This window comes from Rhinopithecus roxellana, chromosome 5 (genome assembly GCF_007565055.1).
Source record: "Rhinopithecus roxellana isolate Shanxi Qingling chromosome 5, ASM756505v1, whole genome shotgun sequence".
In the NCBI taxonomy this organism is placed as follows: Eukaryota; Metazoa; Chordata; class Mammalia; order Primates; family Cercopithecidae; genus Rhinopithecus; species Rhinopithecus roxellana.
In genome coordinates, this window is record NC_044553.1 from 74,486,368 (window position 1) to 74,511,255 (window position 24,888).

Sequence of the window (24,888 nt, forward strand, 5' to 3'; positions counted from 1 at the left end):
AGTCCCAGCTACTCAGGAGGCTGAAGCAGGAGAATCGCTTGAACCTGGGAGGCAGAGGTTACAGTGAGCCAAGATCATGCCACTGCACTCCAGCCTGGGCAACAGAGTGAGACTCTGTCTAAAAAAAAAAAAAAAAAAAAAAGAGAGAGAGAGACTTGTTTAATACATCTTGACTTTTATCTCCTCGCAAAAGGAAGCGAAGCACTTATGTGCCCCGCACTGAGTACACCACAACTGGTTCTTGCTTATTCTGGGTCAGCTTCAGGTTGGACACTGATCAACAGAAGCCGTTCTTCAGAAGAGTATTCCAGACACCAAAGAAACTTCACACACTGCTGTGGCAGGGCAGAAAAGAGCACAGAGGTTTAATATGACAAGAAAAAGCAGGGAAGAGGAAAGCCCAAGATGGCTCTGTTACATATTTAAAGAGCTGCCACAAGGGGGGTTAGAGTAATTTTGTGTGGTTCTGGAGAGTAAAATCAGAGCTGATAGGTAGGAGTTATCCTCTGAGCTCACATGGTTTGAACCGTCTGAAACCAGAATGGGATTGCATGCATGGCAATGCTGTCCCTCTTGTCTTTTGCCCTCCACTTTTCCCAACAACCAGAGGCAGAAAGTCACGATAGGAAAAAGGAAGGGGTATTTTTCCATCCACCGGGAGGTAAGATGAGGTGACCTCTAACAACCCTGCCAAGGCCACGATTCCGTAATTCAAAGCCAGCTAATTTTTTGGATGAAGAGAGGACCTGAAGAAAGTAAAGGCACTCATGTTGGAAGGCTGTATTTCTCAGCACGGCTCATATGACCGTGATGCTCTGGGAAGAACAGATTGAAAAGTGGGGATGAATGAATTAATGATGATCTCAAAGACTCTCTGACATTGCCATTTTTAGCAACTGTCAAACACTGCATAAGTATAACATACTCTGTCTTGAGTCTTGATCGTCAATAGTGACAAATGCAATTAAAGAGCTTTCCAGGAGCAACTTTACTCTACTTTTATTTTTCACTTCAAACTCTGGCAATTTCCTTCTCTACACTGCTAACATTATTATGATGGGGAAATGACTAAAATAACCCTCAAAAAAGCAGGGTTTTTCTGTGTGTGAAAATGACTACAATTTCCCATAGATAGGTAAGGAAAGATAAGATTTTATATGTGTGTGTGTATATATATATATATATATATATAGAGAGAGAGAGAGAGAGAGAGAGAGAGAGAAAGAGAGACAGCGAGTGTATGTGTGTGTGTAAGGTGTTGTTGTAAAGTGTTTCTTTTGGAATGTTAAATATAAGTAATCTTAATTAGGTTATTTTAAATAGTAAGTACAATTTGCCTCATAAAATAAATTAAAATAAATGCTAAAATGAGTATATCCAGGCCCATTTCTTGCCCGTGGCAGAATGGGTTACCACTCAAAATTACCAATGTTCCCCCAAATATTTCTGCATCCCTTCAATATCTATAATGGGTACCTTAAAATTAAACATTTGCAAATTTGTATTTTAGGGTTTTAAATTTTAGAAGGGTATGGTATAATAAAAATATGTATTAGTCTTTGTCCTCTGTTTCCTGGCACAGAGCTACTAGAACTCGTGGAATTTCCTGAGTAATAGGAGTTTCTTTTGTTATATATAACGAGCACCTTTGACCACACCTGGGTTTATGCTAATGAAGTGACCCTTGAGTGGGGAAGGGCTAGGTAGCTTCAGGATGGCACTGGTTGCTAGAAAGACCAAGCACATGGTTAGAGGGTTGGAACTTTCAGCCTCACTCCCTACCTCTGGGGAGAGAGGAGGTGCTGAAGATTGAGTTCAATCTCAATCACCAATGGCCAATGATTTATCAATGAAACTTACATAAAAGCTTGTACGATGAGATGCAGGGAGCCTACAGGTTGGTAAACACATCGATGGGCTGGGAGGGTGGTGTGTGCCAGGGTGGACACAGAGGTCCTGCACTCCCCTACGCCCATACATTTCCCTATGCGTCTCTTTCATTTGAATGTTCCTGAGTTGATTCTTTTCTAACAAGCCTGTAATTGTTAATGTGCTTTCCTGAGTTCTATAAGCTATTCCAGTGAATTATCAGACTTGAGTGAATTATCAAACCAGGTCATGAGAACCATGGGATTTGCAGTTCACTGGGCAGAAGTGTGAGTAGCCTGGGCAACTCATTTGTGGCTGGTGTCTGAAGTGGAACAGTCTTGCAGAATTGAGCCCTTACCCTGTGGGATCTGCACTAACTCTGCATAGTTACTGTCAGAATTAAATTGGATTGTTGGATACCCAATTGGTGCTGGAGAACTGGAGAATGGACTTGGACAACTGACACGTATTTGATTGCAGGGAAAAAAGCAACAAAACCCACAAATAGGGTAAGGATCATACCATAAGATACAATGAAAATGTCTGTGTTCATCCTATCAATAGCTTTATGATTTTGCAGACTTATATTCCCACAAGCCTTCACATTTCTCATATAATTGTTGTTTAATTATTTATTTTGACTCAGCTAAATTCTGTGCACCAAATGAACACTGGGGAAAGAGTGACTTACATTAAAAATTTATCTTATGACATGAATTAATTTTCCTAATTATGACATTAGAGATTTTCAACCTTTGAAGTTCTGTAGAATAGGAGTGATGACGGTGAGCTGGGATACGCAGCCTGTCCAGCACAGCATATGGCCACCACCCCAGGGGACTGACTGATGGGAGAGAAGGGAAGGTGCACAGAGTCAGTGTGAAGGGCTGAAGGCAAGGGACAGGGGGAGAATGAGGATTCTGGGTGACCCTCCTGAAGGACTCAGGTTGGGGGAAGAGGCCTTGAGAATAGGGAGCAGCAGGTTTGGATAAGTTCATTATATTGTGCTGTTTTCCACCTCTCCTCTCTAAATGGTGCTCAAATGTCAGAACAGAGACACGCAGCATGAAGTATCTCCGTAAGTCTCCAGTTTTGAATTTCATCTCATACCAAGGTGTCCACTAATTTGAGCCATTCCCCTTCCTTTACCCATGCTTTCAGCACATATCTCACTAATATTCATCTCAACATGTCACCGGTCTTCATTCTCAGTGACTTCAATATATGTGTTTATGATTTTCCAGTTCCATAGCCTTTTCGTCTGTTGATTTCTTCTCTAAGGGTCTTGCCCTCCACCTGCCTCAGCATGCAATCCCATGGTCATTACTAATAATTGTAACCTCCCCTAACCCCATAATCTGAAATCCATGCATTTCACTTCTCTGACCTCCACCTTCCTCCTATCTAGTACCCACTCTCCAAAAATCCTTTGATCCTCTGTCTGTTCATGCACATTAGGCTTTCTACGTTTTGTCCTCCTCCTCATCCGGCTTAAATTCCATGATAAATCTTTATAATTACCCCCTTACATATACCCTTAACTCCCTAACCTGTTTTTGTTATTCTCACTTTGCAAAACCTCACCTCTCATTAAATGCAATTTACTTCCTATTCTTGGTTGATATCTGACAGCTGAATTTGACTGGAGAAAAAGATAACCTGCCAATGGGTCTTACTGTAAATTCATGAGCAGAGATCTCTTAATGCTGCCTGGTAATCACCCTGCATTTCCCTGGTCCATCTACTCTTCCACTCTCCCTGGGAACCACCTCATACCTTCTCTTTACTCTTCAAACCTCTAGCACCTTTCCCCATCTTCATCCCCAACTGATGATCTTGCTTCCTACTTCATGGAGAAAATAAAAGCAATCAGAAAAGGACCCCAAAAGACCTCTCTCTCTCTGAATGTAGGGGTGTGTGTGTGTGTGTGTGTGCACGCATCAGCACCCACAGTCTCTGCCCTCCTGTCTGTTGCTGTGGATGAACTTCCTAAGGCTGACCTTTTGCCTGCTCACGGGCATTGTCTTAGAAATTGTCTCTCTCTTCCATGATCGTAGGCCCCGTCTCTACTGGATCCTTCCCATTGGTGAAGAATCAACCTGACAAGTTTCCTATGTTAACAACTCCTCTCTTGACCACCCTCCTTCTGCCTCTAGCTAGTGTCTCATTTCTCTGTTCTCCTTTAGAGTAAAACTTGAACAAGTTGCCTGCATTGCTGGATCCAAGTCCTTTTCTCTCATTCTTTTAACCCATCCCAAAGAGGCTTTTTATCTTCAATACTTTTCACAGACACTGCTCTTGTCAAAGTCACCAATAACTAATGAGCTACTTAATATAATGCCCAGTCTCAGTTCTCAGTTCTCATCTTATTTACCAGGAGCATTCGAAACAGTTGGTCATTCTTTCCTTCTAGAAGCTCTTTGTGAAGTTGGCACCCAGGATACAACATTCTGTTGGCTTTCCTACTGTCTTGTTGGTTTCTCCCTCTCAGTCTCATTTGCTGTTCCTCTTCTTCTGCCTGACCTCTTAGTACTGAGGAACTTTTCTGTCTCTTCCTCAATCCTTTACTTATCTCATCTAGTCTCACAGTCCTTACAGTCCTTACATGTATCGATTACTCCAAAATGCATATGTGTACACCAGACCTCTCCCCTGAACTCTGGATCTTATATGCAATTACCCATTCAATATTTTCACTTTTCTACTGAATAGGCAACTAAATTCAACATGTCTGAAAGTGATCTCCTGATCCTCCCCTCAACAACCTCACTCCAACCTTGGCCAAATCTGATGTATCCACAGTCTTCCTCAATTGCTGAAAAGGCCGTTCTTCCATGTACTCAGGCAAAACTCCTGGAATCATTTTTGACTCTTCTCTTTTCTCTCATTCCCAATTTGGAAATTCCATGGGTTCTACTTTCAAAACTGACCCAGCATCTGATAACGTCTGGCAACCTTCACTGCTACCATCCTGGCCTCAGTCACCATCAACTTAAAAAAAAAAAAAGAAAAAAAAGAGGGTCAGGCGTGGTGGCTCACGCCTATAATCCCAACACTTTGGGGAAGCCGAGGCGGGCAGATTGCCTGAGCTCAGGAGTTCGAAACCACCCTGGGCAACATGGTAAAATCCCATCTCTACTAAAATACCAAAAAATTAGCCAGGCATGGTGGCGCACACCTGTAATCCCAGCTACTCAGGAGACTGAAGCGGGAGAATTGCACGAGCCCAGGAGGTGGAGGTTACAGTGAGCCAAGATTATGCCACTGCATGCCAGCCTGGGTGACAGAGCAAGACTCCATCTCAAAAAAAAATATATATATATATAATATATATATTTCATATTATAATATAAATATTATATATTTTATATATTATATATATAAAAAATAAAACCTGGCAAAATGCATATAACATAAAATTTGCAATCAGTGATGTTCAGTACATTCACAATGCTGTGAAACTACAATCATTATCCAGTTCCAGGACGTTTTCATCACCCCAAAAGGAAACCCCAGTCCTTAAGAAAAAGCATAAAGCGGTCCCTCCCCATCACTCTCTCCCACCCCTGACACTGCTAATCCACTTTCAGTTTCTGTGGATCACATTCCACTCTTGCCTGGATCATGGAGAGCCTCCCACTGGTCGTCTTCCTTCCCTACCACCTCCACCCCTTGCTACAGTGCTCAAAGAGTGAATCAGATCACATTCCAGACTCCCTCAACATCTCCAGGGGTTTGTTATTTCACTCAGAGTAAAAGTCAGAGTCCTCACAGTGGCCTCCCAGGCCTGGACGCTCAGCCCCATGTTGCCCGTCTGACATCCCGTACTGCTCTTCCCCACCCCTCCCTCTGCTTCAGCTACACTGGCCTCCTTTTGGTCCTTTGAACATCCCAAACACACTCTTTTCTCGGGGCCCGCACCAGACGTTTCCTCTTCCTGCAACATCCTCGCCCCAGATCTTTCTGGTTCCAAACTTTACTGACTTCAGGTCTTTGCTCAAATGCAGATTTCTCAGTAACATCCCATCTAAAAACACAACTCCACCCCACCCTGACCCTCCTAATTCCCCTTGCCCCGCTCTATATAATTTACTTATATGGGTTGTTTATTGTTTATGCACCTCTCCTAGCTCCAGAAAGAAATCTCCCTAGGCCAGAGAGCTTGTCTCTTCTATTCACTCCTATCACTTAAAGCCTAGAAGAGCGCTTAACACACAGTCAGGCAGTACTGGTTGAAGGAATACATGAGTGAACAGCAGAGGGGCAGAAGTGGGTCACTGCTACCTTTATTTGACCAACTTCCTCTGACCTGCGGTAGCCCATAAAGATGGAGGGGATGGCCATGTCACAGACCATACAAAATCGTTGCTCCAGGAAAGCACTGCCCAGAGCTCCTACAGCAGGAACCATTGGTGTTGGGAAGGAGAATGGTGGGGGCGGCTATCACCTCCTTTATCTCACTGTCAACAACCCAACACCATCTTTCCGTTTTATTCCGTTGCCTAAACTAGCCCCACAGAGGGGCAGACAGGCTCCTAGTGGTCTCCTCCGTACCTGTTGTTGTCCACGTAGCGGATCAGCATGGGGTAGAAGGCATAGAGATCTCGGCAGAGGACCGCGAATTCATCCAGGATGAGGAGCTCCGCCTCCTGGGTGTCCCCTTTGCCATCGGCTTTCAACTGCTCCTCCTCCTGCACGGTCTTGACAGCCTTTTTCTTCAGCTTCTCCAGAGTTGGGATGAAGTGGCTTCTCAGCAGGTCGGCCCTGGCTTTGCTGATGATGGGCTGTGCATACACTGGGTTTACAAAGAGCCTCTCCGTCATTTCACATATTATGGCAATTGATGAAAATGAAAGACATGATTGAAAGGTGGGGCCGTGGAATCCCATCAGCTCAGGATGGCACCTGCCCCTTGTTCCCTTCTTCAATCTTCCCCTTGATACTTCCCTTTCATAGAGCCACCTCGGGGGATGGGGGACCGAGGCCACTATGGGACAAGGTCCATATTCCTGCTCTGCTCTTCCAGGCCATGGGGAGCCCCTGCCTCCCCCGAACCTCTCATGCACACATGGCCTATGCCACACCCCTTAGCTCTTCACGACAGACTATTTTGTATTATTTTACAGTCCATTCTTTTTGCTTTTGGCTCACTAGCAGGTTGTAAACTTCCTGAAGGAAGCCTTTTATTAACAACAAGTACTGTGCTAAGAGCGCGCACTCAATATATGCTTTCTGGTTATTTTACAGAACAATCTGTTGTTAAAAGCACATTAATCCTACTACCATCCTCAGCCCTCAAGACTTGAAACCTGCCAACCTATTGCCTGGAGACTCCTCTGGGCTCCAAGGGAGGGATATAAGTCTGGTATCAATTATAAACAAATAAAAAGAGGCTGGGGTGATCATTAGAAGTTGAAAAGCAGAAACAAGCAATTAGAAAAGAGCAATGTGCCATTCCATTGGTCTTTTTTTTTTTTTTTTTTTTTTTTTTTTTAAAGATCAGAGTAATTGTAAGAAAAAAATGAGTGACTGAGAGTTGTGAACCATTGACAATGTACATTCACATGTGTATTTCAAAGCGTCTTTAGCTTAAGACATTTCAGTTGGAAACAGCTTGCATTCCAGCCATTTTCTTCAAAATATCACTTTATATTTTACTTTTATAAAAAAGATACTTTTAGAAAGAGAAGGTCAATGGCACCCTCTGATGAGACACATTAACCAAGAAGTTGTGACTTCTTAGCCTTCTTCAATGAGCAACTCTGCTCTGGATATGTAATCAGAATAGCTACACCTTAGGTGGGTGATTTGAGGTTACTACTTAAAATTGACTTTGTTTAGTCACCAAGAAATAAGTAGCCTGTCTGAATGAAATCTAGATTCACCCTGTGGAATAACAGGCCAAACTTCAGTTTCCATCAGTGCCCCTCATGCTGTGACACTTTCCCTTCATGCACCTCTAGGAAGGTAAGGGAGGAGATTTTTTTGAAACCCTTCCTTCCCTTAATTCAGACTTACCAAGTGAAATTCATTGAAAAATTACCTTATGGTTAACAATATTTTAGGGCTACTGGGTAATAGAGGAACACCAACTCTATTCAAATGTCCACAGAGGCTTATATTATCTAGCTGCCATTGGCACCCAAGATATTTATAATTTTGATCTCAGTTCATCTGTGAGACAGGAAGAAGCAGTAACTTTTCTTCCTTGGTCTTGCAGAAGTACAGTGATTCCTTGGTCCAGGAAAGTAAATACCAGTGTTGGATTAATAGCTCCCTTTAGCCTAGCCATTGTATTCATGATCCAGGAGATCATATGGGTAAAGATGTTACTGGTGGACTCCACTACCTAAATCACAGGTCCATCAAAAGCAGTGATTTTGCCTTAGCTTCTATCTTCTTGGACTGTAGTTTGACACAGAGGACACAAAATATTTGTGGTTTCCTGACTGTGGAAAGTAGTTATTGATTTTCCAAGCCTGTCCTTTTTTTGAAGTTGCTTTAGGAAGAGAAAATTGGCTAATAACATTCATTGAGAGCTGACTGTATGCAAGTAACTTTAGAGGGACACAAAAGAAAAAACCCAAAGTGCCCCTACTGTGAGGCTGCATGAGGGTGTCTTAGAAAGCATAAAGTGAAACACAAATGCAGAGTGACAGTAAGGAACTTACAGTGTAGGTCAGATGGGAGTGAGTTTTATACAAGTGGAAAACACACAGGATTACTTACCAGGAAAATTCTGGACAATTATTACTGTAAGAGCAAATGGGATTATTGAGTACCAAAATCAAATAAAGCAATGTTCATTGGATTTGAGTGGAGTTGATTAAGAAGGGCTTCCTGGAGATTTGAGGGGCCTGGATGAGTAGGGGAGTAGGGCAGGAGCATTTGCTCGAGGAAGCTCTTCAGGGGAATATGTCAATTCTTTTTACTGTTAAGCAGCTGGGGTGGGGACGGGGAGGTTTAAATATAGGATAGAGCTTGTGCAAAACCATCTTGGAATTAATAATAGAGATGAAAAGAGAATCCAGTTATCTTGTCCCCTGGGCTGGGGACCGGAGAGAAAAGGCATTGGTACCTGCAATGCGCTTCATCCAGGAGGCCTCATCGATGCCCAGGTTATTGTTGATGATTTTCAGAATGTTGCCCAGGATGAGACTGAGGTGTTCAGAGGTGACCTTGGTGCAGCACTGCCCTGTGCTGGGGGGCAGGTTCTCAGGCCCCCTCTCCCACCAGTAGGACAGGTAGTTGCAGAGCATGGGTAAGATCACCTCGATGACATGCGGCATCTCTGTGTACCGTGCCCCTGACTCGGCCAGGTCGTTGATTTCCTTCATCAGGCCTTCCAGCTGGGGGATGTCAGGACACATGTCTTCTACCGTGTCTGGCATCCCCAGAACTGATCGAGAGGAAGAATAAAGGGACAGAAATTCAAAAGCACAGTGGGTGCAAGCTTCTTTCTCTCTGCCCCTCCTTTCCTTTGGTCTTTAGAAATAAATTTCCAGAGCTTCACAGCAGTGAGCTTGGATGTGGAGTGGCTTTTGTCCTCCAGCTGTCTGTGAACAGACTGCAGCTTCCAGAGGCTGCATTATCTTCCTAGATGTCATGTTGAGGTGAGGTTAAAACAAACCTGCGGTTAAAGGAGTACAGCAGACACAAGGATGAGGGATAGTTAGTTCCTAAGACTACCCTGTAATGAAGCCAGTCTCTTGGCTTCTCCCTCTTGGCCAGACTGCCTGGGCCTTAGTGTGTCCCCTGCAGGAAAATGAGGAATCAGAGGAGAAAAGCAACTGATGAGTGTTTAGTTTCAAGTTGTGGTGCCATTGCCTGGATCATATCTGTACAGCTTAAAAAAGGAAAAATAAAAGTCCACTCATCTAACAGTCCTTCAGCTGGACCAGAAACAACAACTTTCCATCCAGCTGGAATTCTCGGGGGGGAAAGCATCGCACGTGGACTGATTTCTGGCTTCACAATAGAAATGATGGATGACCTGAGGTGGCTTGATCGACTCCCTGTCAATTGCTTAATCCTTTTTGTTTCCAAGGACTGATTTGTAAGGAATCGTGGGAGTGCTATCTTTTCCTCACCCTGAATGATTGAGGATGCTGCTCTAGACAAGGACATATGGGCTGAAGGATCAACAGACAGAGTTCAATATTCAATCAGGCAGGGCTGCCAGATGCAAGAACTGTAAACAGAAAAATCCAGGGCTTATCTGTCCTGCTTTCCATAAGGTAAAAGACACTCTTTCCTGCAAGACGGGAGGAAGACTGGAAGCATCCTGAAGTTCCTGACAGGTGAGAAGATAACAAGGGCTCTGAGTGGAGGGACACGGACAATTCTGAGTAAGAGCCACAAGCCCAAAGCTTTGCATACACACCCACTGATCTAACTGCTTGCTACAGAATGTGTCTACTTCATCCTCAGGCCAAACTTCTCACACTGGGGTAAAAACATCAGGCACTGAAGGAGCTAGGCAGTCTGGGAAGTCACAGGAAAGATGTGGTGTGTTTTCCCAGTACATCAGTTCCCTGGAAGATTTGAGGAAATTATTTTTGATATTTGGAATCAAATGCAAAGTTCTCATACATTTCCAAATATAAAGCAGAAGACTGCAAATACAAACGTATGTTTCGTGAATTGGGTTACGCCTGCAGGCCCTTTGCCATTGGGATTACTGTTGGCTTGAGGTCTTTCTTCTCTAGATTTTCAGGTTTTATATCCATTGGAATTGAAGGATTAATAAATAGGAGAGGCCATACCAAATTCCTTGGCCTTTACGAATACTGGTCAATTGAAAGGGACGGTCTCAGTTTCTCTCATGGTTATACTGCATGGAGCAGAGATACAGACTAATCCTGGCTATCTTGGAGAGAATGAATCTGCAGCTGAGACAAGTGGTTCTACCTGGACAGGATGTGCAGTTGTAAAGCAATGGATCCCAGCAGACTTTATGCTACGGGATAGCCCCGGTGAAGCACTATTACTCTTTCCCTAGTGATGACTTTTGTTGCTATCACTAGTGCCTTTTGGTAGATAGAAGGCTAAAAATCTCTCCTCCTTGGATGTCAGGAGTGGACCAACATCTTTTAAAACCCAGACAATTGAAAGGGATTAATAGTATGAAAGCCAAAGAACCCTGAACTCTTGTGATTTGCCGTAGAAGGAAATTATGGGTCAGATATGGTCATTTGCAGAGAATGAGTCTGTCCTGCATCTCGCAGCAAGAAAACAATGGTCATGGGTAACAAGAACACGGGAGTCTAGAGAGACCCTTACAAACAACATAATTTTACACACACACTCTCAGAGTACAGAGGTAAACACAGGGAAGTCAAACGTTCTACCTTGAGGTTCTACACACAGAAAAATGCCATTGCCATAGATGCAACTGAAATTTACAACTATTTGCCGTGGGATTGTAAATGATAAGGCTCAGGTGTGTTTGTTTAAACGTCACATATACAATACATCATCATGAACACTTTTTGCCTGCTGCCTAACGAAAACAGAGTTGCTTAAGGTTGCTGCGTTGGAGCCATTATAATGACCTTTAAAAGTTATTTATACGCAATTGGTCCTTGAGTGGAACAAACATTTGTGATTCAGGTGTTTTGTACTTCAAATGCCACAGCATAAACCCACAGAATGAATTCTGAGTGAGTTGCTAGAAAAACAGCCTCAGCTGTGTCCTCTTAGAATCAGACACAAGATTGTGAGGGGGGAATCTTTAGAATCATTGTCCTTTTATCTTCTAGATCAATGATTTCTCAAAGTGCGGTCCTCCTACCGCAGCATCAGCATCATCTGGAGACCGGCTAAAAACGCAAATTCCTGGGCCTCACTCCAAACTGACTTACCATATTAGAAACCCTAGGGGTGGGGGCTCGACAGTCTTGAACAAGCCTCCTGGGTGATTCTGATGCATGTTAGAATTCAAGAACCACTGGATTAGATTGTAAAGTCCTGTGTGCCTCACCTTAGCACCTCTTCTCTTTGCAATACAGATGGCTTACATTAGAATTGGAATAATCAACCAAAGAGAAAAAGAGTTCCAATAGGGTACAGAAGAAAAGCAAACTGACTGGCAATAGGATGCTTTGGTCTATCTAGTGTTCTGAGTAATAGATCACTGCCACCCATAACCAAGGATGTAACTAGTTTTGAATAACTGGCACATAACAGTATTAAACTTTTTCTAAGTATATCTTAATAATTTTTGGATGAGGAAGAAAATGCACCAGGATGTTACAGGGCATCAAAGATACGAATCTGAGTAATTCTGCTGGCAAAGCATCAAGTGTCAATTAATAGAGATGCCCAATTAACTGAAGACATGATAAATCAGTTCATATTGTATTTCTAAACCACAGGCTCACATCACCTGTCATCTTAAACATTCTTCCCCGCCCTTTGTTTCTCAGACCACTCACTTTGTAATGAATGAAGTCTACCTTCTTACAGTTCATTAAGGCATCAGTCATTCTCTGACTCTAGATAAACTTTTTAAGAGCCATACACATGGTCAGCATTCACTCTTCACTGAATCCAGTGATCAAACACATGGGCTCAGGGGAGCTGGACCCAGAGTCCCATAGTGTGTCACTAATGGATAAAGGACTGTGTCATCTCCAATTACAACCCTGTTTCTTTACTTCCCTTGGAGTATGCAATGATGGGGAGTCATTTTTTATTTATGAATATGTCTTATTACATCAATGTAGAGGTGTATAGAATGAGAGGGAAAGAGCACAGTGCAAGAGACTAATTCCCCTCCCTTCCAAAGCCACCCTAGGCTTCCCTCTATCTTCCTCAGTTCATAAAGGCAGAGGAGCAGGGCGAAACATCCTCATTGTGCCTTTATGAACTGAAGGGCAGAGGCAGTTTCTCTCTTTTCCCAGGTGAAGCTCTACACAGTGCTGGTACAGAGACAGAGATATACTATTTCTCAAGTCACAGTTGAAGCAGAATAAATGTATAAATATCCAGAACTGTCATGACTGGGCCCCATGTCCCTTTGGAGTCAGGGAGCAACACCTGGGCTGGCATTTGCCTGGAGATGTCACAGCTCCTTCTCAACTTCACCAAAGTCTGCTCTGTTGCTCAGCTTCCACTTTGGTGGAAAGCTAGGACTCATTTGGAATCAGAAGTGGGAAGAAAAAAAAAAAAGGTCGGAAATACTTTTTTTTGGGCTAGTTTCGAAGGGAAGAAAGGGCGAAATGAGGCTGAAGGGGTTGAGGAAAGGTTAACTTCCAGATTTCATATGGGACTTTGGAAAGTTGAGGCATCTTGGCAACGTTTCTCTCTTGACTAGCTCTGAGAACACTAGTCTCCACTGTATTCTAGTTCAGTGAAAGATTTTTATTAGTGGCCTTATCTGAATTGTCCTGGTGATCATTTCTGGGGGGCAATGTGCTCCTCTTACCTGAAGTAACAGGAAGCAAGTGGGAGTAAAGCTGCCATGGCTTAGCACTTCACATCTTTAGATGAAAAAAACAGCGGTGGCAAAGAAAAGTATGGTATGAGCCCTTTCTCGCTCAGAACGCTTCTTCCTTAAATCTCACGGCCGTTTGAGAAAGGGGGCTTGAACTAAATGGAATTGCCACCACGTTCAGCCATCTACTGGTAGTGTATAGCAATATTTTAAGAAAACATTGGTTCTGAATAGAGAAAGTTCTGGTTGAAAATAATTTACTGTGGCTTTTTTCCCCTCAATATTGATTAGCCTACAGTTTGGTAATTTTTGCTTCAGAATAGATGGAATCATCGCAGTTTTTTCTAGTTGGAGTCCAAGCTTGATTCAAGGCTCCTACTTGAAGCTCCTCTATCCTATTCCCTTGTCCTTAGGCAGGATCACAATTAACCCAGATACAAGGACCCTCCAGAACTAGATTTACAACCTGCCTTGGATTTTAGTTCCAGGATTATTCTACAAGACAGGGTGGAAAACTTTTCTGTAGAGGGCCAGATAGTAAATATTTTAGACCTTGCAGGCCAAACTTTCCTGCCTCTACTCAATTCTGCCACTGCTGTGCTAAAGGAGCCGCAGACCAGATGTAAATAAGTAGGTGTGGTTGTGTTCAAATAAAACTTTATTTACAAAAATAGGCAGGGGCCCAGATTGGCCCTGTGGTCATAGTTTGCCACCCTGTTGTGGAACCTAGTGTGTCAATACTTTTGCTAAGAAATACTCTTTCTTGTATAATTTCTCTTCCTTCTGGTGCTTTTCTATGTCTTATCTTCCGCGAAGATGAAAACGTGTGGTCAGCATCTTTAGAAGCACAGCCTCTCCATGGACTGGAAGAGTATAATTAGGTTATTAGTGTGGAGGCGCACCTTCTGATGCCACTCCGGAGAGGGACTGCATAAAAGGAGTCACATACCCAGGTGCAGATGGGGAACTGAAACCCAGAGCAGACAAGAGACCCTGAGGTCTTCGGATGGAAAGGATTTCAAAATCAGCAACACTGACTCCTCACTCTACAGAAGAAGACATCAAAGCCTAATCACAACAAAGCCTTGCCCAAGCTTTTTCCTCCAGTAAGATGGAGACCTGCAACCTAGTCCCTAACCTCACCTCCTGGCTCCTCTCAGACCAAGAAAGCCACAGTGCTGCAGGACTGCTGCTACCTGCCTGTGTGGCTCCCCTCCTCTCAGCACATGAAATGGGTTGATGACCTTTGTGGGGAGATACTTACTAGACCTCTCCCTGGGGGTTTTGGTGTTGAAGACCGAGAGAGGATTGTAGCGATTAAGGGTGGGCTCCAGGAATGCCACTGGTATGGCAGCTGCCAGCGAGGCCAGACATTCTCCAAGGGCAGGGCGTTGCCTGGAAACAAAGAAGTCCATTTAGAAGTGTTGCCCCCCACATGCTGGCCCCATGCATTGACGGACCAGGCCTTCCCCATAGATTAATCCATGGACATCCCCAGGCACTAGGCCCAGCAAGGTTGCATGCACTTCTTCCCCTCATCTTTCTCTGGACACTAACCAACGCTCTCACTACTTAGATCCTAGCTCTTTTTTTCTCTCTCTTTTTTTTTTTTTGAGACAGTCTCACTCTGTTGCCCAGGCTGGAGTGCAGTGGCGCAATCTCGGCTCACTGCAAGTTCCACCTCCCAGGTTCACGCTATTCTCCTGCCTCAGCCTCCTGAGTAGCTGGGACTACAGGCGCCCACGACCACACCTGGCTAATTTCTTTTTGTATTATTTTTTAGTAGACAGGGTTTCACTGTGTTGGCTAGGATGGTCTCGATCTCCCGACCTCGTGATCCACCCGCCTCGGCCTCCCAAAGTGCTGGGATTACAGGCATGAGCCATCGCGCCTGGCCTAGTTCTTAACTGGTTAAGATGATATAATACACTGTGCAGCTTTGTCCCTCTCTCCCAGCATGTGTGAGAGCAAGTTCTGCTGCTGTCCAAATTGAGATGCATTCCCCTCTGTTCTCAAAAAAGCTTTGAAATCTGTGTAATTTCTCTGTGTCTATTCTCTGCTATGGATGGAGCCGGTGTCCACTAGTGGGAACAGTAGGTAACACACCAAAGCACCAAAGAGACACAAAAATAAAAGACCTGCCTTTTAACAGAAACAATAGGTCCTAAAACCTACTGCTTGATTTATAGGAGAGACCTCAAATAACTGTTACTCCTGTCCCTCTTTTGTACAAATAGTTGACTGTCCACCATATCTTAAGGTCCGGTTTTTAAGTCTTTCTGTGAAGCAAGCAGACAAACAAAAACAAAAGGCTTGGGATTCTTTGTTCAGAGTTCAAGTTCTCCAACTGAGAGTACTTACACTTGCCTGCAGGGTAACCAAGTCTGTAAGTACAAGGGATGGGAACTAACCTTTGGCTAGTCAAAGCAGAGTCAGAACTGCAATAAATTTTCTTCCTCCCAGATCTGGGCTTAACTTTGGGTTTGTATCTTATCTACTGCTAGTGAGATAACACAGTGATAGAGCTGGCTAGGAGGGCCCTGTGCAGGGACTGACAACTGTTGCTTTCTAATGAATGAGAAACCAGAGGCATCTCTTTCCCACCCATCAACATCTGTCAGCCACTCGCCCATATCTAATCACAGAGAGACTATGAACCTGACTTGCAAGTTTCATGTGATATCAGCTCCCAGATACGAGGGAGTTTTTTCAAACAAACCAATAATGGGAGCCCTTTGTCAGATCATGATACAAAGATAATAGGTGAAAATGCAGACAACAGGTCTATAATTAACACTCAAGTGGGACCAGGCTTGGTGGCTCACGCCTGTAATCCCAGCACTTTGGGAGGCCGAGGCGGGCGGATCACGAGGTCAGGAGATCAAGACCATCCTGGCTAACATGGTGAAACCCCGTCTCTACTAAAACTACAAAAAATTAGCTGGGTGTGGTGGCGGGCGCCTGCAGTCTCAGCTACTCGGGAGGCTGAGGCCGGAGAATGGCGTGAACCCGGGAGGCAGAGCTTGCAGTGAGCTGAGATTGCACCACTGCACTCCAGCCTGGGCGAGAGAGCAAGACTCCATCTCAAAAAAAAAGAAGAAAGAAAAAGACTTAGGTGGGAGGCTTACCATATGCAAGCCCTCACTCTGCCTTCCTCTAGGACTGATCAGCCCAAGTCAAGCACTGATGCTGTGCATATGAGCTCATGAGCAGAATCCCTGGGAACTGAGAGTGCTGGGCTGCACCTCGGGGAATGTTACAGGATCATCACACGACAATGGCCAGCTTGAGAAAGGGCACTTAGAGACAAGAGCCAACACTTGCCGCATTACTGTGACTCTGTGGAAGCAGAAGGGCATCCAATTCTTGTGGGTTTCCTTCAGCTCCCCACTGAGACCTGTGCCCAAGACTATGTGTTAATTGCCTGTCACTGTGACAACAGCCAATAATTCCAGCAGCACCAAGAAGCTAGAATGCCAAAAGCCTAGATTGTCTTAAAGTGGATAACAAGTATTTATTATGGGGAGGTTAGGGGAGCCTTGTTTTTTTTTTTTTTTTTTTTTTTTAACTGAGAAGTAAACTAGATAGTTTTAACCTTAACCTTTGTCCTCCAGATTCATTCTCATTAAATGCAGGGCAAATGTAGAACCTGTGTTCTATATTGAACTCTAAATCAACAACGTGGTCAAATAACATATCTGCATGGACTAATCTTAAGGATTAGAGTCAACCTGCAGCTTTGTTCTAACAGAGAAATAGACATACTTGAGTTGGATTAAAAATATGATCTTGGCCGGGTACAGTGGCTCACGTCTGTAATTCCAGCACCTTGGGAAGCCGAGGCAGGTGGATCACGAGGTCAGGAGTTCGAGACCAGCCCGGCCAACATGGTGAAACCCTGTCTCTACTAAAAATACAAAAATTAGCTGGGCATGGTGGCGGATGCCTGTAATCCCAGCTACTTGGGAGGCTGTGGTAGGAGAATCATTTGAACCTGGGAGGTGGAGGTTGCAGTGAGCCGAGACTGCACCACTGCACTCCAGCCTGGGTGACAGGGTGAGACTCCATCTCAAAAAGCAAAGAAGAAAAGAAAAGAAAAGAAAAGAAAAGAAAAATTATGATCTTAACTGGTCTTGAAAGAAATGACAGCACGAAACTATGATGGAATCTGCAGACGGCAAATCTGGGGGTATACAGACGTGTTCTGCTTGAGATATAAGATAAATCTGCTGAACTAGAGAGGAGGAGGAGGGAAGGGTGAGTGAGTTGGCAGAAAGCTGTGTATTCCTTCGAAAACCCACCCAGTCTTCATTCAAGTTACCAAACATATTTTAAAAAGTGATCTTTCAAATGACTATAAGAGGAAGTGAATATATGCGGTTTTATGTTTTATCTTCTTAGGCTTGGATGATAGCCTGCTTGGCTATGAAGCATTTGAGCCAATAACTTTAAAATCGGCCCCAGTCAGCAACACTGGATTGACAGGTCCTCAGTCAGGCAATCTCTTCTTAGCTGATGGCTCAGTCTTGTCCTTTGGATGAAGGTTTGCCTGCTAAAACCTCCCCACCCAGGACTTCTCCAGAGGGAGAGTGGAAGCCCTTGGACAAACCAATCCTACTGTGCCTTGTGTATCAATGCTGCACAGAGACGGAGACTGCTGAGACGCAGGTGCTCTCGGGGAGGCTCTCACGAGGCAGCTTCACTTCTGAGCAGGCCCCAGGCCAGGCCTCTTCCCCCGCCTTTCCTTCTCAGCATCTGCTCTTCCCCGATTATTTCTCTTCTTTACTAAGCTCCAGGTGGTGGCCAGGCATGGGAAGAGGGGTATCATTTTAACTTCAGACCTGAGTTGCCAACTCCTTTGGTGACAACTGAGGATAGTGAGTGCTTCCACACATCAAATACAGGCATTCACGAGGGGCAATTTTTTTCAGCTAAGAGTTTTACCATCTTTACCACAGTGGCCAGTGAGTAGAAATGTGGTGTTTTCTCTCTTTGGTCTTGCTTTGTGAGTTGGAGGAAGAAATGAGGAGATAAACTGTGAAAGCACAAGGCCACAGGGAGGGCAGTGGTGAAAGAAACCTGGGTGAAAATCAGGAGTAACAAGGGGTGAGATATGAAATCTGATAGTTTTTTTTTTTCTTTTTTTTGAGACAGAGTCTTACTGTGTCACCCAGGCTGGAGTACAGTGGTGCGATCTCAGCTCACCTGCAAACTCTGCTTCCTGGGTTCAAGCGATTCTCCTGCCCTAGCCTCCTGAGTAGCTGGGACTACAGGCATGCACCACCACGCCCGACTAATTTTTGTATTTTTGGTAGAGACAAAGTGTCACCATGTTGGCCAGGCTGGTCTTAAACTCCTGACCTCAGGTGATCTGCCCGCCTCTGCCTCCCAAAGTGCTGGGATTATAGGCATGAGCCACTGTGCCCTGCCTGATAGCAAATTTTACACGGAGATGAACCTAGGAGACAAGAGGTCCTGAGGTGGCTTGGTACTGAATGGATCCATTCTTCTTCTCTCTCTCTTTTTTTTATCCCCTCTCTCTTTGATCAAAATTAAAACCACGATCTCCTGAAAGTGGATTTCTAGAAGGTTAGTCAGACACGAAGGCAGTCCTTGGGGTAAAAGGCGGTTGCTAAGTCTCAGTTCTCTGGTGCTGTGTTGACTCAGGGGACTGGCCCTGCCCTCTCATATTAATTACTGACAAACCTGACCACTCCACAAGCTCCACAACAGGCCATTTTCTAGTCTGGGGCGCACAATGGTGCTAACTAGCTTCTTGCCAAGAAATAAACAACAGCTCTCTTGGCCTAGCTGTTAAAAGTTAAACCCAGGGAAAAAAAAAAAAAAAGTAAAACCCAGAAGTCTGTAAAAGTCAAACCCAGAAGTCTGCCAATTAATGCTCCTGGCTGTGAAATATCAGTGTGAATGACTTTGGCCCCAAAGCCCAAGGTAGGATTGAGATAGGCAAAGACTTGCTGTTATTCATATAAGGCTCCCTGGTCATCAGTGCTCCCCAGCAGGGAGTGTTGGCATGGGCCAAGCTTTCCGCAGAGAAAAGCCTATCAGAAACAGAAACAGCTCCATAATAGCCAGAGGATATATTGGAAGGGTTTATCATTGGATACAGAAACTCTCTTTATTTAGAGCCAAGTTCTCGTCTTGTAGCCCAGGGTGGAGTGCAGTGGTGCTATCATAGCTTATGGCAGCCTTGAAAGCCTGGGCTCACGCGATTCTCTCACCTCAGCCTCTTGAGTAGCTAGGACTACAGCACGTGCCACCATGACTGGCTGATTTTTAAAATTTTTGTAGCCACTGGGTCTTGCCAGGTTGCCCAGGCTCGTCTGGTCTCGGTTCTTACTGCCTCGTACAGTATTTTTCACACAATACATACTTGGTCAATGGGTGACAGATTGGACAGTGTTCAGTTTGTATTTCAGTTTTTGTTATATCCTAATTTGACAAGTCACACTTTCCTTTTCAATCGCTCAATTTTATTTCCATAGATCTGAACCATGCCTCTCAAAATCTATTGTTAGAAATGCAGGAAAAGACGAAGTCATCAAAGTAATAATGTCTTGCATGTAAATGGTGCATTGCAATTTTGAAAGTTCCTTCATTTATATTCCAGAGGGTACTAAAGAGAGGAAATAGCATGCAACAGAGAAGCAGAAAGCACAGTGGGGACAGGGCAGGACACGGGTCTAGACAGCAGTGTTGGTGACCTTAGAGGTTTAGGGAACATTGTGCAATGTCTGATCAGAAATAATTGGTCAAAGGGAGCCAGGCAGGATGAAAGAAACAAAATAGCTTTAAAGCATGAAGTAGAAAACTCAGTCTTCATTTGAAGCACAACTGAGACCCAGGCGGCCGGGCACGGTGGCTCAAGCCTGTAATCCCAGCACTTTGGGAGGCCGAGACGGGTGGATCACGAGGTCAGGAGATCGAGACCATCCTGGCTAACACGGTGAAACCCCGTCTCTACTAAAAAATACAAAAAACTAGCCGGGCGAGGTGGCGGGCGCCTATAATCCCAGCTACTTGGGAGGCTGAGGCAGGAGAATGGCGTAAACCCGGGAGGCGGAGCTTGCAGTGAGCTGAGATCTGGCCACTGCACTCCAGCCTGGGCGACAGAGCAAGACTCCGTCTCAAAAAAAAAAAAAAAAAAAAAAAAAAAAAAAAAACCTGAGACCCAGGGTTTAATGTTATCAAGTTTCAAGCTTTGCTTTCTTGAATAACCCCCATCAAATGTTCTTTAAGTTCATCAAAGTGCCTCCAAGTTAAATAATTAGGTATTCTGCATGTTTAAACGCACAAACCATTATCCTTCTCTGAAATTTCATGTCTGCAAACTCCATTTGTCAATGACATTCTCAATTAGAAAATATTCCAAAAGAAATGTCTGTACTCTGTTTCAATGACTTTTCCCCTCACAGTCAACCCTATCACCAAGGTGTCTTGAATCATTTCTATCTACAAAACATACTCCAGGTGGAGCTGGAAAGCAAGTATGTAGTGATTCCCTTACATACGCTCATCAGTCTAGGAGATGTCAGCAAAAAGTGATAGAGAAATGGTGGGTTCATTGTACTTTCCTCTGTGAAACCCACAAGAAACGAGGAAAAGAAACTAGGAAGACATCTTGATCTATGCGAAAACTGGAAAACGTACGATAACTCTGACCCCATAAAATAGGAACCAAATCAAGTAAGGACACCGAAATGGAAACATACTTTCCAGACCTGGAAGAGGACATAGAAATCTTTGCAAGTAAATATAGGGGTCTTAAGGGGGCCAAAAGATAAGGTTTTGCCTGAAACAATGAGGATGAAGGGTGTGAGCAGGCCACGGGAGACCTGGCGGGCAGCATGCGTGTGAGGCCATGTTCCATATTACAGAGTAGCAGATGGGAACAGAGTAGGGAAAAGTATACATGCCATCCTGCCATTCTCGTGACCTGGACTCCTAGCCTAGAGAAACCCTGGAGGTCAGGTGAAGCGAAAGAGTGAGAGAAGTAGCCCATTTTGTGGCCACTGACTTGAGTTCTCTAAGTAGGGGATACAGTTGCATTAAATCACTAAACACAAGTCCTGTGACTCTAGGATGCACTGAGTTTCACCAGCCTCTCACCTGGGCTGGGCCAGTTGCTTACTTTAGTTGGGGGAGAACATCAGAGGCTGAGCGTTGGTACCTTGCTAGGGCTAAACACACTGCTGATTTAGGGAGAAAGAGTTAGTCCTGAGCCAGCTTCTCAGAGGTGAAGCTGCCTGCTGTTTCTTCCTGTTCCTTCTCCTCCATTTTTTTTTTTTTTTTTTTTTTTTTTTGAGACGGAGTCTTGCTCTGTCGCCCAGGCTGGAGTGCAGTGGCCGGATCTCAGCTCACCGCAAGCTCTGCCTCCCGGGTTTACGCCATTCTCCTGCCTCAGCCTCCCGAGTAGCTGGGACTACAGGCGCCCGCCACCTTGCCCGGCTAGTTTTTTGTATTTTTTAGTAGAGATGGGGTTTCACTGGGTTAGCCAGGATGGTCTCGATCTCCTGACCTCGTGATCCACCCGTCTCGGCCTCCCAAAGTGCTGGGATTACAGGCTTGAGCCACCCTGCCCGGCCCATTCTCCTCCATTTTAAAACACACAAGCACACACATCCTCTCCACTCTCGAGAACTGGCAGTGCACCTAATAACCAACACACAGATGAGAAACATAGTTTGGGGAAAAAATATTTAGGAAAAAAAAAATACAGAAAAAAGCAATAGGGACAGCCTTAACCTAGGGACTTCTCCAAGCCTTGACTTCTACCAACAGGGAGTACGAAGCACAGACACAATTTTCACGGTGCTGCAGATACACAGTCAACCTGGAATGAATGCATGAATGAAGGATAGAAAGTCACATGAACAGCAGTCTTTTTCTGGTCTGACGTATCAGAGTTGACTTTTCTTTGACTTTTTTTTTCAAGAGAAGAATGCATAAGCTTTATAAAAACTTGTACAAAGAACCATGCAGACATATGGGTGAACGTAGACATATAATGAGAGAATGAGAAAGATACTGGGAACGTATTTACAAATGCTCAGTGGGAGGAATAAACTAAAAACACCTGCCTTAAGTGAAATTTGGCATCAATAGAAAATTTTTTGTTGATTTTCTGTGACTTGGTGTGAAATATGGATAAAACTTTGTCTGCCCAGTTCCTATACTAAATTACAAAAGATTTATCTATATTTCATGTAAAACAGTAAGAAAAGCCTGACAACTGTTAAAGACTTAAAATCATAATAAAAACAAATGTAGTCATTAGTTCCTCAACTAATTTCTTGTATCTGGAAGCTATTCAGATGCCGTGATTATGAAGCAACAGACATTTCTACAACAGTTTCTGGTTTCTAGTACATGACTTCAAGTCAGTAGTTCCTTAGTTCTTGAAGGGGCTGAAGGCTTTTATTTCATTTTTGGCTTTATTGAGAAATTGTAATTTGAATAAATATAAGTTTTGACACGAGACAAGTGTTCACCACTGATTTGTTTGATAAAAGCATCATGGAAAATAGATACCGAAGGATTTTAGATTAAGTAATTGTAAGCACAGATTCAATTCTTTCCAGTTGGCTTGTTTGAAAAGGCAAGAAAGAAAACAAAAATCTTCCAAGGATAAGAGTAAGATCCAGAGTTTTGTTAATACTGTTTATCCTTCCAATCTTCCCCATTGATTAAACAGAACAATAGAACACAAAGTATTTGATGCTGAAAAGCAAGGGGTCACCGAGGGCCTCTGCTGCGACAGGCAGATTAGAGAGGCCAACTGGAACCCACACACTTCTGCAATCAGCTTGCTCAGACTCAAGAGGATTGACTAGCATTGCTAATACCAAAGTGTGCACTTGTTGAAAACTATAGCAAATCTGACAGCCAAGACCGGTAAAGGTCCAGGGTTGTAGCACACAGAAACTCATTAAACACCAAAGCACCTGCCGCATGTCCCTTGAGCTTCTCAGCAAACTTTAACCTCAGACACTCTGGAAGCTATTTAGAAGCTGTGATTCTGAAGAAACGGACATATCTCCAACACAGTTTGGTTACAAGCACATGATTTAGCTTGGCTATATTGCTTCTCCATCCACATACATTCACCAGCTATCTCCACAGAAGTCATAAATCTCAATAGCCTCATCATTGCACTTCTTTATATTGCCATAAGAATCTCAAAACCACCACTCTATAACAGTGAGCATTTTGGTTTTTGCTGGATTGAGATGACATCATTAAGTGTTTACAAAAACTGTAAGTAACATTTTGCTACGCCTCAAAGTGTTAGCCTCTGCGTTCACTAATTACCTTTCAACATAAATGTTCTTTCCTGTCCCAAGGGAGTAGAGGCTGCACAGTATGTGGTAGCAGGAAATCTGCACATCACCCACTGAAACAAAGAAGAAATTTCATTGATTTGCATCAATCCCGGACACAGAAAGGATCCATGCAGAGGAAAAAAAAATGCATGAGCATCAGTCAAGAGTAAAACCTCTCTCTCTCTCTCAACAAGCATATCCCTTTTCTACCCAGATGCCAGTTTGCTAATTGCTGGACTGGGGGGAAAAAAAAGATAGGAAAAATCCTTCACTGAGCAATCCCAGTTCCTCTGTGGGGCTCACCATGAAGATCGCATTGCTTCACAGGGAAAGGACTCACTTGACCAATGGGTCCTTCCATAATGCGATTTGGTTTGTTTCCAATAGAGACAGACATTTTAGCCAAATTGTATCCAGTGCAGTATTTCCTTCCTTTGGAAGGAAGAATGCAGAAAGTCTGAAGCTTGAATGAGCCTTTTGCTCATTTCCCAGGAAGATACGTCCAACTGCTAGTCTTTCCTTAGAGATCGAGCAAAATCCCTCATGTCTGCCTATCCCAAGTTCTCTGCTGGGTGTGCTGCAAAAGGCAATTCAATAGCATGATTTTTAGGTTTCCTAGGGGATGGGCATGTTTTGCTTGTGAATCTGCAGGCTAAACATCCCTAGCTATGTCTGGAGCTTATACCAAGGCTGGGACTACTTTCAGAAATAATTTAATGTTTTATTTTCCAACTAAGGAATTGCATTGTTTCTATGACACAAAATAATGAGTTTGGGTGTTCTCCCAGCCGTCACACAGCAGAAATCATTGATTTTCAGTTGTTCAAGGATATGAAAGGCATCGTCTTAGCTATCAACAACTGGTCAAATTAAATCATGTCCCAACATTTAAAGTGTAAAACTGAAGTTTGGTGGCAGATTATCTGCACAGGGGGCTGGAAATGGTGGCACTAAACATGGTGTTAATGCAAACTAAAATAAAACCAACCAACTTTAGTCTTCTGAAAGCTCAGATAATGAAATGTTAGCATTTTTCCTTTGCTCCTGGTATCCAATGAATAAATTAAGGCTTCTTAATAAGAAAAATGATGTCTCAAAAACTCAGGAGCAAATCTGTATCTCCCACTGTATTACTCAGATAACCTTTCAAATGAAGCGAGAGTACAATAGCTGAGAGCTAGACTGGCAGATGGGAAATTCTGGTCCAGAACAAAAGTGGAAAAAGATAAATATTATATATTC

The 24,888-nt window shown here is 43.8% G+C and overlaps 1 protein-coding gene across 2 annotated transcripts in view; it reads right to left on the bottom strand.

Moving 5' to 3' along the window:
• RYR3 (ryanodine receptor 3) overlaps nucleotides 1-24,888 on the bottom strand; it is a 407,410-nt gene that overhangs the window by 79,631 nt on the left and 302,891 nt on the right. For both annotated transcript variants that reach the window (XM_030930996.1, XM_030930995.1), the window contains exons 63-66: nucleotides 23,636-23,717; nucleotides 14,571-14,701; nucleotides 8,948-9,268; nucleotides 6,424-6,664 (exon numbers count right to left, since the gene is read on the bottom strand). In XM_030930996.1, the coding sequence (XP_030786856.1) occupies nucleotides 6,424-6,664; nucleotides 8,948-9,268; nucleotides 14,571-14,701; nucleotides 23,636-23,717 (775 nt within the window). The remainder of the gene's footprint in view (nucleotides 1-6,423; nucleotides 6,665-8,947; nucleotides 9,269-14,570; nucleotides 14,702-23,635; nucleotides 23,718-24,888) is intronic.